Source organism: Mesoplodon bidens (assembly GCF_964165515.1).
Source record: "Mesoplodon bidens genome assembly, chromosome: 8".
NCBI lineage: Eukaryota > Metazoa > Chordata > Mammalia > Artiodactyla > Ziphiidae > Mesoplodon > Mesoplodon bidens.
Window position 1 is genome coordinate 68,415,879 of NC_138165.1, and position 17,692 is coordinate 68,433,570.

Consider the following 17,692-nt stretch of genomic DNA (forward strand, 5'->3'; position numbering starts at 1 on the left):
GTTGATAGAGATGAGATTCCAGCCCCACTTGCTAGTCTGTCAGTTCCTCTCTGCCACTCACTGATAATAAACCACATACCACAGTTGGCAATTGGCACTTGTCTTGCATGTCTTGCTGAGCCCAGCTCCCAGACAACATCTTATAGATCCTGATGCCTCTTCTTAGAAGTTTTCTTCTAGCTGAACCTAGATGTTGATGGGCAGTGTAGTATATTCTACAACTCAAATTATTTTTTTAAAAAGTAAATTTATTTTCCATTACTGACCTCATTTATTAACCAATTAACTCAAATAATTAGACTCCCTAAGGATCACCAATACTTTATAAAATTAAAAAAAATTTTTTGAGAGTGTTCTGAAAGCCATTTCCCTTTTGCTGAGCACTCAAGTGATCTTTGAGTATAAAGATAAGGATTATGTCTGTGGGAAATGTGTTGGCATCTCTGTTTGAAATGAAACAATGACAGATAACTTGTACATGGTATCAATGTAGTTTCAAATTTTAAAAAATCCACAGCAGAAGCTAGAAAGTTGTACACTTTAAAATACAAAGCAGAAAAAAAAAATACAAAGCAGGACAGAAGACATGAACAGATGTTTCATTGATGAGGATATATGGATGGTAAATAAGCACATGAAAAGATATTAAACATAATTAGCTATCAGATAAATGCAGATTAAAACCAGAATGAACTATCACTATATACCTATGAGAACAGCAAAAATAAAGTTAGTGACAACACGAAATGCCAGTAAATATGTGCAGAAATTAGAGCACACGTACATTGTTGGTAGGAAGCAAAAAGGTACAGCTGCCCTGGAAAACAACTTGGCAATTTCTTATACAACTAAACATGCAATACTATTCAACCCAGCAGTTACACCCTTGGGCATTTATCCCAAAGAAATTAAAACTTATGTCCACACCAAAGTTGTACATGAAGGTTCATTGCAGCTTTATTTGTAATAACCAAAAAGTTGGAACAGCCCAGATGTCCTTCAACAGATGAATAGTTACACAAACTGTGGTACACCCCTACCATGGGACACTACTCAACAACAAAGAGAAATGAACTACTGATACTTGCAACAACTTAGATGGACCTTCAGAGAATTATTCTGAGTGAAAAATATCAATCCTAAAGTTTACATCATATATGAGTCCATTTACACAACATTTTTGAAATGACAAAATTTCGGAAATGCAGAGTGGATTAGTAGTTACTAGGGGTTAGGGATGGGGGTAAGAGGTGTATAAGGGAGAAAAGTGGGTATGGTATAAAAGGGCAACAGTATCTTGTTCAGTATCTTGACTGTGGTGACAGATACAGGAAAACCTACACATGATAAAATTGTATAGACTAAACACACACACGCACCCACACAAATAAGTACAAGTAAAACTGGGGACATCTCAGTAAGATCAGTGGATTGCATTAAGTCCATATCATGGTTATGATGATACACTAGAGTTTGCAAAATGTTACCATAAAGAGAAACTGACATCCCTCTGTATTACTGCTTACAACAGCATGTGCACCTGTAACTATCTCAATTGAAAATTTCAAGTAAAAAAAGAAGGCAAAGCAAATTTTCTTACCACAGTCTTTATCATCATGAGTTTCTTTTCTTTGCGAGGTACTCCTCTAAGCAAAATGGTGATCGGCAGTGATCATTGGTAAGCACATGCTTTGCCACATATAGGTTAAGACAGCAGTGTCAATAGGATAGCCTACCACATGAGCTGGAAAAATAGTTCAAGCAGTTTTTTATTCAGACAGTCAATGGGTACTTTATAGTCTGTTCAAATAACACCAGGAGCTAATTTACTATATGAAAACTACAACTATTAATTTTTCCCAAATCTTTTTTTTCACAATCCACTTCTATGAAAATGTAAGTATGAATCTCCATCTGGACAGGAGTTTGCAAAAGGCTCTACAACTTGCCTAACAAAACTTTGACTTTGCTTCTTACCCACACAGTAATTAAGTGAGGAACTCCTATCCATTTATAACCCAGAATCTTGTGATTTCAGGAGCAGGTTTGGTTTTGAATTCTCTTCTCTGCTCGTCTTCTCACAAGCTCATCTGGGACACCTGAATCCTGAGAGGGTGGCTCACCGCCCCAGTTTCCCATCAGTTTAACACTGCAGCCGTCAGATCACATTTTTAAAAATCCATTACTAAGTTACTCTAACACAGACGTACTTTCATAAGCCTATCTTAACATTTTACTTTCTATTTTAGAAAGGGTTATTATAAGAAATAGCCATATTAAGACTGTTTCTGCATTTCCTCAAAACTATGAATTGAATGTGCTGTCTACCATATTATTAAATGTCTCCTATGTAATAATTCTTGCAATAAATTTCTCTCAGAGTATTGGTGAAAACAAAATGTCCCTTTGGATACAAAGGTATAATTCCTGAGATTAGATCATGAGAAATATAGAATCTAACATGATTTATTTTTGCCCTACCAAGAAACTCAGACCTAAGTTTTGCACTCATTTACTATTTTTACCTAACTAGAGATATTTTCCTCTTCCTCATACTTATTTACTTAAATATAACTTGTCTTAAAGGTTGTACTTATTTAAATTTTATCAAAGATTTCTGCCAACTTAAGTTCTTTTAATTCTAACAATTTAATAATAAAATCATTATACTACTACCTTAAGCATTATTTATTTTAATTCTTTTTACAAAAAGATAAACAATATACTCGAAAGAAATAGAACAAGGGCCTCCCTGGTGGCGCAGTGGTTGGGAGTCTGCCTGCCGATGCAGGGTATATGGGTTCGTGCCCCGGTCTGGGAGGATCCCATATGCCGCGGAGCGGCTGGGCCCGTGAGCCATGGCCGCTGGGCCTGCGCGTCCAGAGCCTGTGCTCCGCAAGGGGAGAGGCCACAACAGTGAGAGGCCCGCATACCGCAAAAAAAAAAAAAAAAAAGAAATAGAACAAGCAAATGGACACGTGCAGGATTACTTAATGTGTTTGTGTTTCCATTCATTTTAAAACTTAAGACTCAGGGATATTTACTTCCCTATTTGAACAACTTCGTAGATTCTCTTGATCTAAGAAAAATTGATTGCTTGTATCTAAACTCAAAATGCCAAGGATAACTCATATAATAGACATTAAAAAAAAAAAAAAGAAAAAAGCCCACCCTGCCAGAGATTCCTCCTAATAGTTTCTGGTCCTAAATAAAAGAAATGACTCATGTAAATGTATTTTCTGCTTAGGTGTAAGCAAAATCAACAGAGGAGGAAAACTTATGATCACTGAAAGTCATTATATTAGTAAAAAAACTGACTAGGATACAAAAGTCACCACTGAAGGAATCTCATTTCTGATCTGCCAGTTTGCAAACCAAAAGCTGGTGCCAAAGGACATGACACATAACTTGGCTTTATGTAGCCATCTTTTCTCTCACCCTCTACCAGGAGTCCAAGGATACGTTATAATTTTGTACTAGCTGGTCCAAGCTGGCAATCTCTTTTTCCCAATTTACCTCCATCTTTATTCCTTTCTTTTATATCAAAAGTGACTTCTACTGGAATTTCAGAGAAATCTGGATAGAAACCACTGAGCCATGTGGCCTCCCAGCCTGATCCTTCCAGGGGCCATTTCATCTTGGGGCTCTCAGCTGTGGTTTCCTTTGGTTTCTTTTGACAGTAGTTCCCAGCAGTTCCGGGTGGTTGATCACAGACACTTCTCTGGTTTACTGCGGCCTTCCTTGATGATTGTTCTTGCAGGCGATAGTTCTAATCAATGATGATCATCCTGTTAAAAGTAGTGTCCCTCACTTTTGTACATGTCTACTAGGACCCTATGTCTTAACTGAGGCTGACTTATTCATGCAAATACAAACAGTGCCCAACAAAGAGAACCCAAGCAACATTACTCTGTTCGTTGCAAAAATTCCAGACCTAGACCCCTTCACTCATGTGCTTTTAGCTCCTCTTCACCTTGTTCCTGGATTCTTAGATTCCTTCTTGACTTTTGGAGCCATTAACTGTTTTTTTTTTTTTTTTTTTTTTTCCTGATTTTGGCCCATAGCACTCTTTCTTACACACATGCTACAGACTAGCTCTCTGGATGCCTCTGACCCCTGTGGTTCAAGAGTAACTACCTTGTGTAGTGTCCTACAGGCCTGTCTCACTCTCCCTTTGACCCTCATTATGTGGCCCTACAGTTCTTTCGGGGATTATATTCAAAGTCTCTTATGAATGCTAATTCCTATTCCTCTAGGGAAACTGCCCCTAGTAAAGGAGGGAGGACAATACTCAGAGCTGCTTCGTAGACTTTCTCCTGCTCTTTCTGGAACCAGAGCCTAAGCCCACTCTTGTTGCAAATGAGTCCTCAGAATATTTGAGAATGTCCACCTAGAGGATGCTGTGCGGAGTCCATCACTTCTCTATATCCAATTCAGATATGAAGGTAACTTGACCAAACACCCAAATTCCTTTCCATTTTTGTTGCCCACCCAAGGCACTCATCCAGATTGGAGCACAGGAATATCCTTAGCTATTTCATAGTTCCCCAAGCTGGATCAATTTATTGAACTCTATTATTCAAAGGGGTCACCTCTTATACGGATAACTTTATTCCACTTAGATGGCTCCAGTCACAATGCTCTCCTTTCGATTCCTCAAATACAGCAAACACATGGTAACAGGGCTTATTTGGCCTTACGTGATCTAGCTTAGGCTCACTTCTCCATCCTCATCTTTTGCCACTTCCTTTCTCACTTCAGCCATGCTGAACTTGTTTCGGTTCCTTGAGTGCTCTTACAGGGATCTGAGAGTCACACTTATTTGAGATTTTGTCTGACACTAGTTAGCCCCCAGCTTTTATTCATCCTTATAACAATACCACCTTAGCCCAAGTTTGGATCCTATGGTCTATCTGTGTGCATGCGTGGTGGCGAGCTGCAGAGTATCATGATTTAATGGGAATTAAAATTACATTTGTTTAGCATTTTCAAAGTGTTTCCTGGCTACACCTGTTTACTTGATGGTCTCTACCATTAGGCTGCAAACTTTGTGAGGTAAGAGGCTGTTACAACATGGTAGATGGTCAATTCATATTTGTTGAATGAATGAACTATCAAACTATAATTTTCCAATAAATCTCTTCAATGAAGTGTCTCACTTCCACTTAGATTGGTTATACTATTTATATTCATGCTCTTGTGAACATGGAAATACTACCCTGCTGTCGTTGCCTGACCCCATCTCCCTACGTCACTCTTACAGCTGGGTTTCAGCTGTTTCGACAGTGAGAAATAAAATGGGGCTGCCTTGGTTTTATTAGTAAATTAATTTCCTGAAATGAGAAAAAAAAGCTCAGACAGCAAATACACCACCATGTTCACAGACAAAGCATGCAGTGTTCAACGAAAGGTACTTGAAAAGCCATTTCATTCTTTATTCTTATGTATGAAAATGTTGACTATGACAGTTTGTAGTCCAAAACACAGAAACCTCAAAGTTGGCAGAGAATGTTATCTGGAAGGCAATGTCTGACCAAATTCTGAATTATTATCTCATTCCCAGGAAATGTCCTCCCTATCAGTAACTTTTGCTATGATTCTACCATAAGCTTCAAATTGACCAAATTTTCATAAACAGACTAATTTTTCTTCTTAAGGCAACTTTAAAAGCAATGTTTTTGAGAGTAAGTGGAAATGGCACTATTAAAAAGATCTGAATAGTTTTTCCTCTGACCAAAGCCATCCCCATTTTTGCTGAAATCACCAACCATGCTCTCATTGAAATGTGTTTTTTGCTCTCATTGAAATGTGTTTATGTATCTTACTAAAATAGAAACACTGTAATCAGTTCCTTTGAAAAGGATGTAAACCCTAACCCTTCCTTCACAAGAGGAGGTTTGTTCATAGGAACAAGTACCAGGAGTAAGTCCTGACCAAACTACAAGGAGCATTGACTCATTTTTTTTAAATCAGATTTTTATATGAGAATAGGTTTCAACTATTCCAGAAGGTTCAACACCTGTTGAAGACTAAAATACTAATTTTTTCTCCAAGTTTTTTCTTGAATTTATTACATCTAATTAATAGATTCCTCTAATCAAACATTTGAAGAGATACCATTTTATTCTTCAACCTTTTAAGAATGAAAGAAATAATAATCATTTTAACCTCTAACTTCAAAAATCTAGATTACCTTTCAAACAGTTTTATCATTAATCAAGGCAACTGCTGAAGCAAGTACTTTAATCCTATTCAATGTCTTCAACTATTCAAAGATTGTCCTGAGACCTGAGACCAAAACAGATCCTAAAACTCTCAGGTCAGTTCTAAGATCCTGGAACATGCCTACCTCAAGGGCCAGTATAGTGAAATGGGGTGTGGGATGGGGGGATGGTTTGGTAAAATAGCAAGATCAGTCCTGTGGGAACAAGATACAGAAAAGAGAAGTGTTGATTGTAAGGAGGAAGAAAACATGGCAGATTCTAGTCTTGAGTTGAGCCATAGATTTCTTTTTTAACTGAGGTAACATTGGTTTATACCATTATATAAGTCTCAAGTGAACAACATTATATTTCTACTTCTGTAAACACTATAGCATATTCACCACAAAAAATTTAGTTTCCATCCATCATCATACAGTTGACCCCCTTCACTCCTTTTGCCTTCTCCCCTGCCCCTTCCCCTCTGGTAACAATTACTCTGTTCTCAGTATCTACGTGTTTCTTTGGCTTGGTTTTCTCATTTATTTTGTTGTTCATTTGTTTGTTATATTCCACACATGAGTGAAATCATATGATATTTGTCTTTCTCTGACTTATTTCATTTATCATAATATTTTCAAGGTCCATCCATGTTGTCGCAAATGGCAAGATTTCTCTTTTTCTATGGCCACTGGTATTCCATTGTATATATATTCCACTATTCTTTATCCTATCATCTGTTGATGGGCACTTAGGATGTTTCCATATCTCAGCTATTATAAAAGAATGCTGTGATGAACATAGGGTGCATATCTCTTTTCAAATTAGCATTTTTGTATTTTTTGGATAAATACCCAGAAGTGGAATAGCTGGATCATATGGTAGTTCTATTCTTAATTTTTTGAGGAATCTCCATACTGCTTTCCACAGAAGCCACAGACTATCTTAAGATATTAACCCAGAGAGAGATGTCTGGGATAGGTACCTCATCAGCCTTCCTGAGTTGTTACTGCAATTTGGCCAAGGAAGGCAAGCCCCAGTCATGGGTTGTTCTGCTTATTGCTTTGAGTAAATGATCTCCTTTCTTACCTGTTGCACATGTCTATCATGTGTATTATCTAGTTTTGTAGCTATTTTTTTAAACTTCTTGAGGCAAGCATTTGTGTCTTATAATAGTCTGCACCACCATGCATCTGTGCCTGGCACAGAGCAATATGCAAAAAAAGATTTTTTAAATCAATGAATAAACTAATTTTTATAATACTTGAGGTTCAATGTAACAAATCACAGAGAAAAGCATATCTTCAACATAGTTCAGTCTGTACTGCTTATATTATGGACAATATACAATTTGTTACTTGATTAATATTTCTAAATGCATACATTTAAGGAAAACACTAATTCACCAGCAGAAAATGCAAGGCAATATCTTCTCATTTGCAGTGTGCTGGTATTTAAATGGAGCAATACTCAGCATTTTTAATTGCTTAGTTTGGTACCAGTTCTGCTTTCTCATCTTTGCTAATCTTCATGTTTGTCACAGGCATAGTCATACTCTATATTTATTCCACAATATTAGTTCATCTCTAAGCAAAATGTGGTGCTTCCCCTCTTTTACATCTTCTATTCCAGCTTCCTCCACAACACATCTGTGCCGGGCACAGATGCATGGTGGTGCAGACTATTATAAGACATAAATGCTAGCCTCAAGAAACTTAAAAAGATAGCTACATAACTAGATAATACACAAGGTGTCTTTCACCTTCAACTTGTTCAACAAAATATTTATTAGTAATAAAAAATAATATTCATTGATCTTTATTATCCCTAGAACATGACAAGAAATGTTATATTATTTAACCTATAGAAGCATTTTACTGATGAAGAAAGGCTGGAAGTTCAGTAGATTATATAAATTGTCTACAGTCATATAAATGTCAAAGCTACTGTCACCAATACCTAAATGGAGCTAAAAAGAGGGGTCAATGTAGGAGAAATAGATTTGATATTGGCAGTTGATAGCACAGTGGTAATTGTTGACAGGGTGGGAATGCATGAAATGACTATCTCAGAGAGAGAACATGAATGTGAATAAACAATTCCAAATTAATCCTGGGTGAACATTTAAGTGTCAGGATGAAGAAACAGGAAAGTGAGAGAAACTGAGAAAGAGCAGTAAAATAGGTGAGAAGAGAACTAAGAACCAGTAACACTGTAGAAATCAAGAAGAAAAAATGACCAATAGGGCTTCCCTGGTGGCGCAGTGGTTGTGAGTCCGCCTGCCGATGCGGGGGACGCGGGTTCGTGCCCCAGTTCGGGAGGATCCCACGTGCCGCCGAGCGGCTGGGCCTGTGAGCCATGGCCGCTGAGCCTGCGCGTCCGGAGCCTGTGCTCCACAACGGGAGAGGCCAAAACAATGAGAGGCCCGCATACCACAAAAAAAAAAAAAAAAAAAAATGACCAATAGTGTTGCTGCTACAAAGAAGTCAAGGAAGGTGAGGACTGAAAGCAGGTTCTGGATTTATCAATTATAAAGTTATTAGCAATCCTAACCAGCATATTTTCTGAGGAGTTGTGGAGATAGAAGTCAATTTGCAAAGAGAGATCCGGAACACAGAAAGAGCAAGTATACACAAATCTTATACACATTTTGGTGTCAAAAGGAAGAAGATAAAGCAGTACAGTTGGCCCTCCATATCTGCGAGTTCCTCATCTGTAGATTCAATCAAACTTGGATAGAATGTATTGGAAAAAAATTCCAGAAAGTTCCAAAAAGTAAAACTTCGAATTTTCCACACACAGTGACTATTTACATAGCATTTACATTGTATTAGGTATTATAAGTAGTCTAGAGGTGATTTAAAGTATACAGGAGGCTGTGCATAGGTTATACGTTACATAAGAACTTGAGCATCTGTGGATCTGGCCATCTGAGGGCGTCCTGGAACCAACGTCCCCACAGATACCAAGGGATGACTGTAGTTTGAGGCCAAGTCAGAATCAAGGGGAAATTCTTTTAGTCCTTTTTGGCTCTCTTTTTAAGAAGGAGGAGAAAACATGGAGAATGTGAAGCCACCAATAACTGATAGAACAAAGTCCTAAAAGGGAGGGAAAGGATTCCTTTAGGGAGACAGAATGAGAGGAGGGAGTGGTGGGTGAAGTTATTCATGCTGGAAGGATAGGAAAGGGGAATAAATGGGCTTTATTGTATCCATGACTTAAGAGATAAAGTGATAACACCTAGAATGAGAAGATGAGTAGGATAAAGAGTTGCAGAAAATTTGAAAATATTTGGGACCATCCCAGTGAGGAAAAAGAAAGGCAACTTTAAAGAAAGAAAGAAAGAAAAGAACTATCTGGAAGCACTAAGTGCTCAGAGGGAGGGTAGACTCACCATAAATTCAATTTTCCCAACAGAACTCAGGTCAGCAAGTTTCCTGCCCACCAAGGCTCTTAAAAACAACCACTCTTTCCAGTAAAATGAAGCTGCAGATGGGAAACCAGATTAGCCAGATTGAGGGGTGGTACTCTCTGAAATAAACTACACTCAGGAAAAAGCAAGAGTTTCAAAACCAAATTGTGAGACAAAGTAAAGGCTTCTTTTTATCTTTACCCTCTCCACCCTCCAGTTACTACTTCTCCCAGAGGATATATATCCTTCACTTTCCTTTTCTTTCCCCTCACCTATTTTTCTCAAACCCGACCCAAACTGTGCCATCTATTAAAATCAAAACTGAAAAATGCGTATGTGTTATTTTTGAATCAAAACATCACATGATTGGAAAATATTTCATTTTAATTTCACATTGTCTCAGGTCAATGTGCCAGGTTCTTAAGCCTGTCACAAGTCTCAGAGATCATTCCCCAGAACTGCAAAACAAAGAATCCTGTGACAGAAATGCTGACAACGTGGAAGGACTTTGTGATTTGCTGAGTTATCAATCATAACTTACAATTTTGAACATTTTCTTTTGGAATTAAAATTCCATATCCTAACATGCCCATCTCTCTATATATGGATTAAAAATCATTTAAAATCAACTTCCATATATGAATGAAATGGTAAACTATGTTTTCAAGTACCTCTTCCCCCACCATACACATTCAACTTTTAAAATGATCAATTTCTCATTAATTCAATCTTTTCTCTTACTGAAAATTTGCAGTAATTTAGAAATGAGCTAATTGTAAGTTTTCCTTTTGCACATCTTTCAAGAAGCAAATAAATAAACACAATTTCAAGGGTAATTTTTACTTGAAAATATAAATTATGTTGACATTTGGAGTAAATATATGCTGATGGAAACATTTCTATGGTGAGGCAAATCAATACCATGGTGCCTAAGTATAGATTTGTTGATCATTCTTCTGTATTCGTTAAAAAGGACCTCTACTAGAATGCATGTTAACCTAGATCCAGGTCCTGTCTCTATTTGATAGTACAACTGACCCTTGAGCAACAAGAATTTGAACTGCAAGTGTCTACATGTATGCGGATTTTTTTCAACAGTAAACACTACAGTACTACATGATCCATTGTTGGTAGTATCCACAGATGCCAAACCATTGATATGGATGAACCGCCTATACAGAAGACTAACTATAAGTTATACCTGGATTTTCTCTTTTTTTAAGGTATTTTTAGATTTTTTGTTTTATTTTTTAAAATTTATTTATCTTTGGCTGTGTTGGGTCTTCGTTGCTGCATGTGGACTTTCTCTAGTTGCACTGAGCGGGGGCTACTCTTCATTGCGGCGCGCAGGCTTCTCATTGCAGTGACTTCTCTTGTTGTGGAGCATGGGCTCTAGGCACGTGGGCTCAGTAGTTGTGGCACATGGGTTTAGTTGCTCCGCGGCACGTGGCGTCATCCCGTGTCCCCTGCATTGGCAGTCGGATTCCTAACCACTGCACCACCAGGGAAGGCCTTATACTTGGATTTTCAACTGCTCAGAGGCTTGGCTCTCCCAACCCCGAAGTTGTACAAGCGTCATATAATTGCATTCCTATTTAATATTTTATTGATTTAAGTAGTACACTAATTCTAATCAGGCTTGATCCTAATAGTGTTTTTTGTTTTTGTCTTTTTAAAGATGTTGGGGTAGTAGTTTATTAATTAATTAATTTATTTTTGCTGTGTTGGGTCTTCGTTTCTGTGTGAGGGCTTTCTCTAGTTGTGGCAAGCAGGGACCACTCTTCATCACAGTGCACAGGCTTCTCACTACCGCGGCCTCTCTTGTTGCGGAGCACAGGTTCCAGACGCACAGGCTCAGTAGTTGTGGCTCACGGGCCTAGTTGCTCCGCGGCATGTGGGATCTTCCCAGACCAGGGCTCGAACCCGTGTCCCCTGCATTAGCAGGCAGATTCTCAACCACTATGCCACCAAGGAAGCCCTAATTACTTAGTGTTTTAACATAATCTTATGTTTATTTTACTTCTACCTTTTAAAGTACATGTTATTTTTATTCCTAGGAAATTCCTTAAAATGAAACATTTATTTCACCAGTGTCAGTCTATAATGCTTCTTTAATGTCAGATCAGAGGTAGTGTTTCAAAAGGAACAGTTCTCAAAAGCCGTAACAGTTCCTGCCACATAGCTGAGTTAAAATGAAGACTCTCGGGCTTCCCTGGTGGTGCAGTGGTTGAGAGTCCGCCTGCCGAGGCAGGGGACACGGGTTCGTGCCTCGGTCTGGGAAGATCCCACATGCCGCGGAGCGGCTGGGCCCGTGAGCCATGGCCGCTGAGCCTGCGCATCCGGAGCCTGTGCTCCGCAATGGGAGAGGCCACAACAGTGAGAGGCCCGCGTACTGCATATAAATAAATAAAAATAAAATAAAATGAAGACTCTCCACCAGGCAAAATTTTTAAAGCCTAGTCTGAGATATTTTCTGTACTTAAAAGTAAGAAACTATATCGGCTTTAAAAAACAACAAAAACAACTTTATTATTTACATTTTGCATTAATTAACACAGGGTATCTGTTATTTATTGACATATATAATTGTTTAATGGAATTTTACTATACATTGAACTTATTTGAAACAACCTAACTTTCTCTTCTATTTCAGAGTAATTGCCTAACAATGACCTCTCTAAATTTGTAATTTCTGGAATCTGCACTAGTTCTGTTCATCTCTGATAAAATGTTCCGATGCTTAGAATTCTCTCAGTCACTCTACAAACTTATTTATGTTGCAAATGCATATTGAGGACATGCTATCTCTAACCAGGCGCTGTGCTGGGTGTGATAATCCAGAGCACTGGCATTCTGTTCTGGAGGAACCGACATCTGGGTGAAGGATCCAGTCACGGACGAGAACCTGCATGAAGCAAGATAACTTTAAAAAAGGAATACGCGGAATGCGAAGGTGAGGGGAGCACCTATCACAACCTGGTGAGGTCAGTGTACCAGGCTGTTTTACAGGGAAGGTCATGCTGAGCTGAGCCCTAAAGGAAAAGTCTTTGAAGATCACTCACTTGTGCGAGGGAGGCCTACCAGTGCAGGCAAAGGCCTGGGAACGTGATCTGCTGACAGCTATGAGGGTATGTTAGAGAGTCTATATTGCTAGACTTCCAAGTGCATAGGAGAAGAGGAGGGGCTCATTCTCCCTGACTTTATAGTGATCGGAAGATTAGACTTTAGTCCTACATTCAAATTGCTTCAACCTTAAAAAATGTGTATCTAAGAGTTTGACTGAAGTCACAGTTCTTTTGTTCTTGAATGCAAGATGTTCTAGAAATGGTCTCTAACGAGGTCTTTCACTTTGGGACAGGAAATGTTCAAAGAGCAAAACTGTAAACCATGGAGTCCTTCTGAGGAGGAATGTTGTTTATGCACCAGCGGAAGCCAAGGCTCAGTGAGCGTGTGGGTTGAGGGAGAAGGAGATGGGGGTCAGGACCCTGGGTTCTTGCTTGTATGGCTCCAGACTGGAGTAACTGGGGAGGGCTGTCCCAGAAGTGTTTCCTAGGCATGAAGGAAAGTCATATGAGAGGCTGTCTCCCTCCCAACTGTTTACTTTTAACCCAACACAACAAACAGAAAGCAGATTTCCCAGACACTACAGAAGAAGATAAACAGCCCGAGGAAAACTGGACATCTGCAAATCAGCGTAGACTAGCTCTCAAATACTTTACATGAATAACAAATTTAAACAGCAGCCAAGCAGGACATGGCAGATGGGGGACTGGGTGGAAAACAGAAGCCTGGGCCGAAGATAAGTACCTGATAAGACCATTCTTTTCAAAGAATGCCAAGAACTCAGATTTGAAGATTAGCCTTGTCAACTTCTTAAGTCTCTGATTCCTCTCAAGAAAAGATGTGATGAATAGATAAGAGTAAATTATAACGAGTTTTTTAGTCGTTGTTTATAAGTTACTTAAAGGCAGTTCTTTTAAGCCTTTTAAATGTTTCAGTATACTATTAATTTACGTTATATAGAAGATGACTGACTTAGCAAATGCACACACTGGTCCAGCCAATTATCACAGACCTTAAAGTAGTAGAGTCAAAACCAATGAGGCTATCCTGATGCATGTTAACCCACACTGTTAATTTAGCATTTGAAGCTAGATTTAAAAGCAAAAACCTATTACCCTTCATATGAGGCTCCATCAATTATTAATTAAAGATTATGCATTCTGCTTTTCCCTGGTATGTTTCTGTCCTGATCAACTGTTCCCTGGAACAGTGGTCTTTTATCTCCATCCACCTTCTCTCCCACATAAGTGTGTGCCACCAACCCATGGAAGAGTTGACGGACATGGACATGAGCCCCCTGAGGACCCAGAACTATCTTTTCAGTTGTGAACTAAAGGCCGACAAAGATTATCACTGTAAGGTGGATAATGATGAAAATAAGCACCAGTTATCTTCAAGAACGGTCAGTTTAGGGACTGGTGCAAAGGATGAATTGCACATTGCCGGAGCAGAGGAGATGAATTATGAAGGCAGCCCAATTAAAGTACCACTGGCAACTTTGAAAATGTCTGTGCAGCCAACGGTTTCCCTTGGGGGCTTTGAAATAACACCACCTGTGGTCTTATGGTTGAAGTGTGGTTCAGGGCCTGTGCGTATTAGTAGACGGCACTTAGTAGCTGTGGAGGAAGATGCAGAGTCAGAAGATGAAGGGGAGGAGGATGTGAAACTCCCAAGTATACCTAGAAAGCGTTCTGCCCCTGGAAGTGGTAGCAAGTTTCCACAGAAAAAAGTAAAACTTGCTGCTGATGAAGATGAAGATGATGATGAAGATGACGATGATGATGATGACTTTAATGATGAGGAAGCTGAAGAAAAATCTCCAGTAAAGAAGTCTGTATGGGGCTTCCCTGGTGGCGCAGTGGTTGAGAGTCCGCCTGCCGATGCAGGGGACACGGGTTCGTGCCCCTATCCCGGAAGATCCCACATGCCGCGCAGCGGCTGGGCCCGCGAGCCATGGCCGCGGAGCCTGTGTGTCCGGAGCCTGTGCTCCGCAACGGGAGAGGCCACAGCAGTGAGAGGCCCGCATACAGCAAAAAAAAAAAAAAAAAAAAAAAAAAAAAAAAGAAGTCTGTATGAGATACTCCAGCCAAAAATGCACAAAAATCAAACCAGAATGGAAAAGACTCAAAACCATCAACACCAAGATCAAAAGGTCAAGAATCCTTCAAAAAACAGGAAAAAAATCCTAAAACACCAAAAGGACCTAGCTCTGTAGAAGACATTAAAGCAAAAATGCAAGCAAGTATAGAAAAAGGTGGTTCCCTTCCCAAAGCGGAAGCCAAATTCATCAATTATGTGAAGAATTGTTTCCAGATGACTGACCAGGAGGCTACTCAAGATCTCTGGCAGTGGAGTAAGTCTCTTTAAGAAAATAGTTTAAACAGTTTGTTAAATTTTTCCATCTTATTTCATTTCTGTAACAGTTGATATCTGGCTGTTCTTTTTATAATGCAGAGTGAGAACTTCTCCTACCATGTCTGATAAATGTTGTCCAGGTTCCATTGCCAAGAATGTGTTGTCCAAATTGTCTGTTTAGTTTTTAAAGGTGGAACTCCACCCTTTGCTTGGTTTTAAGTATGTATGGAATGTTATGATAGGACATAGTAGTAGTGGTGGTCAGACAAATGGAAATGGTGGAGAGACAAAAATATACATGTGAAATAAACTCAGTATTAAAAAAAGATTATGCATTCTTACACATTAAATACATATACACAAAGGCCTCTTTTTTAAAAAAATTAATTAATTTATTTATTTATTTTGGCTGCATTGGGTCTTTGTTGCTGTGCACGGGCTTCCTCTAGTTGTGGCAAGCTGCTCTTTGTTGCGGTGTGCGGGCTTCTCATTGCAGTGGCTTCTTTCGTTGCGGAGCACAGGCTCTAGGCACGCGGGCTTCAGTAGCTGTGGCATGTGGGCTCAGTAGTTGTGCCACACAGGCCCTAGAGCACAGGCTCAGTAGTTGTGGTGCATGGGCTTAGCTGCTCCGCAGCATGTGGGATCTTCCTGGACCAGGGTTCGAACCCGTGTCCCCTGCACTGGCAGGCGGATTCTTAACCACTGTGCCACCAGGGAAGCCCACAGAGGCCTCTTTTTAAGACAAAAAAACCTCCAGTTATAAATAGACTGCAAAGCATGAGGAACCTCCCTAGCCAATTGGCAGGGTGCTCCCTGTTGCAAAAACATACCAGCACAGGAGTCTGTCATCTGTTATGAGGCATCCAAGGATCTGAGTGCTTGGGAGGCAGAGTTCCTCTCTAGCTCTGGGAAGCCCAGCTCTGGCTGGGGCCAAATCAAGAATTACTGTGAAGCTCTTGAAACCTACAGATACAAAAAGTAAATAAATAAAAACTCTCAGATATTTTGTATTAAAAGTTTTGGGGGACTTCCTTGGTCACCACAATGAGAAGCCCATGCACCACAATGGCGAGTAGCCCCCGCTCGCCACAACTAGAGAAAACCTGCGTGCAGCAACGAAGACCCAACGCAGCCAAAAATAAATAAATAAATTTATTTATTTAAAAAAAAAAAAGAAGAAAAGAAGAACATCTTCCTTAGAGATAAAAATGGCAGACACCCCTAACATCTAAATAACAAGTAAGGCCCAACATCAGTGAGGCTGCCAGCACAGAAATAATAAAAACAGTTAACATCCAAAAAGGCCTCTTTCCCACCGAAGTTTTTAAAAGTCTCCCTTAAACAATGAGTTAGAGGAAATATAAAAATAAAAAAATAAAAAGTTTTGGGTAGAGTTCTAGAGACAGCAGACTCAAAACATAGGTGAAGCTCCAACAAAGCTTGATGGTAGGGCAGATCAGTACACCTTGCTGCTGATTTAAAAACCTAACCTAGAGTATTGCCTCAAAATTAAGAATTAATGCACTAATACAAACCTAAATTTGTAAAATTATTGTTGAACTCTGCTTCCTAAGAAAGATCTTTCAGGGTCCTTTGACTTGCTTAGTTCTTAAGGGCAGTATTAAATGGGATACTATCTTTGTCTAATGTAAATATGGTCACCATCTTATAATTGGGAGACCTGAAGTCAGAGAGGTAAGGAATTTTCCTTATATCATGCTGCAGAAAAATGAGTTTGTAATAGAATTCAAATATTTTCAACCAGTAACTAGAAATGACAACAATCATATAGCCAACTTTCTATTATCATGGTTTTTAATTCTTTCCATGACTTTCTGTGTTTCTTTGATTCTCCAACCTATAATGTAGGTACTACTGGTACATTTACCATTTTACATGTGAGGAAACAAGCACAGAGTAGCTGCATAACAGCTCCAGTATCACACACAGCTGGTAAATATGGAGGCAGGAGGGAAATTCATAGTCCACGCTCTTAACCACTGTACTTTTCACCCTTTATGTCTCTACCTACTTCCCCAAATAGCAGTTTGTGGGTATTTTGTCTATCAGACACCATGAATGAACTCACCGTAGAGTAAGTCCTCCATCTAGGCTCAAAGGCAAAACAAAACCACAGGGTGCCTTTTGGTCTAACAATCTGTGACCCAGGATCTGCTGAGAGGAGGCACCCCACTTACAATTCCTGCCACAGTCTCTGTGGTTCAGGGCCTCGACCCCCCCTAATCCCACCAGCATTCACATTACTTGTCATCAAGCATTCTCTCCATGTACAACATTGTTTGTTTTATAGAAACATAAAAACACATTTCAACCACCCATCTGTTGCTTAAATCTCCTCTATGATACCCTGGCCAAGTGGTCTGGAAATTTGAATGGTAGCACATTCCATCCTGGTTGACTTTCACTGAGAAACGTCTTCCTCACGTTGAGAAAAAAAAAATCTGTCTGTAGCTTCCTTTTATTTTTTCCAGTTATAACTATTAGATCTAATCTGTTTGTTTGTTTTTATTTTGAGAATTTAATAAACATTACAGGTCCTACCCCCAGAAAAAATGTAGTCTGTAGCCATGCACAAAAGCTGACAAGCAGACCTCCTAAGGCATATAATGGTCCTAAGGCATATAATGGTCCTAAGGCATAT

At 39.3% G+C, this 17,692-nt stretch overlaps 1 protein-coding gene across 3 annotated transcripts; it reads left to right on the forward strand.

The window, feature by feature from the left end:
* Positions 1-13,939: 13,939 nt before the first annotated feature.
* LOC308621625 (nucleophosmin-like) lies at positions 13,940-15,042 on the forward strand (the record flags this gene model as incomplete). Of its 3 annotated transcripts, XM_081242286.1 has the most annotated exons (3): positions 13,940-13,997; positions 14,292-14,509; positions 14,830-15,042. In XM_081242286.1, the coding sequence occupies 3 exons, from the start codon at positions 13,940-13,942 to the stop codon at positions 15,040-15,042; spliced, it is 489 nt and encodes a 162-aa protein (XP_081098412.1). The 3 variants fall into 3 exon arrangements, with proteins under 3 accessions (XP_081098412.1, XP_081098410.1, XP_081098411.1); XM_081242284.1 differs by having other exon boundaries at positions 13,940-14,525; positions 14,762-15,042; XM_081242285.1 differs by having other exon boundaries at positions 13,940-14,509.
* Positions 15,043-17,692: the final 2,650 nt, after the last annotated feature.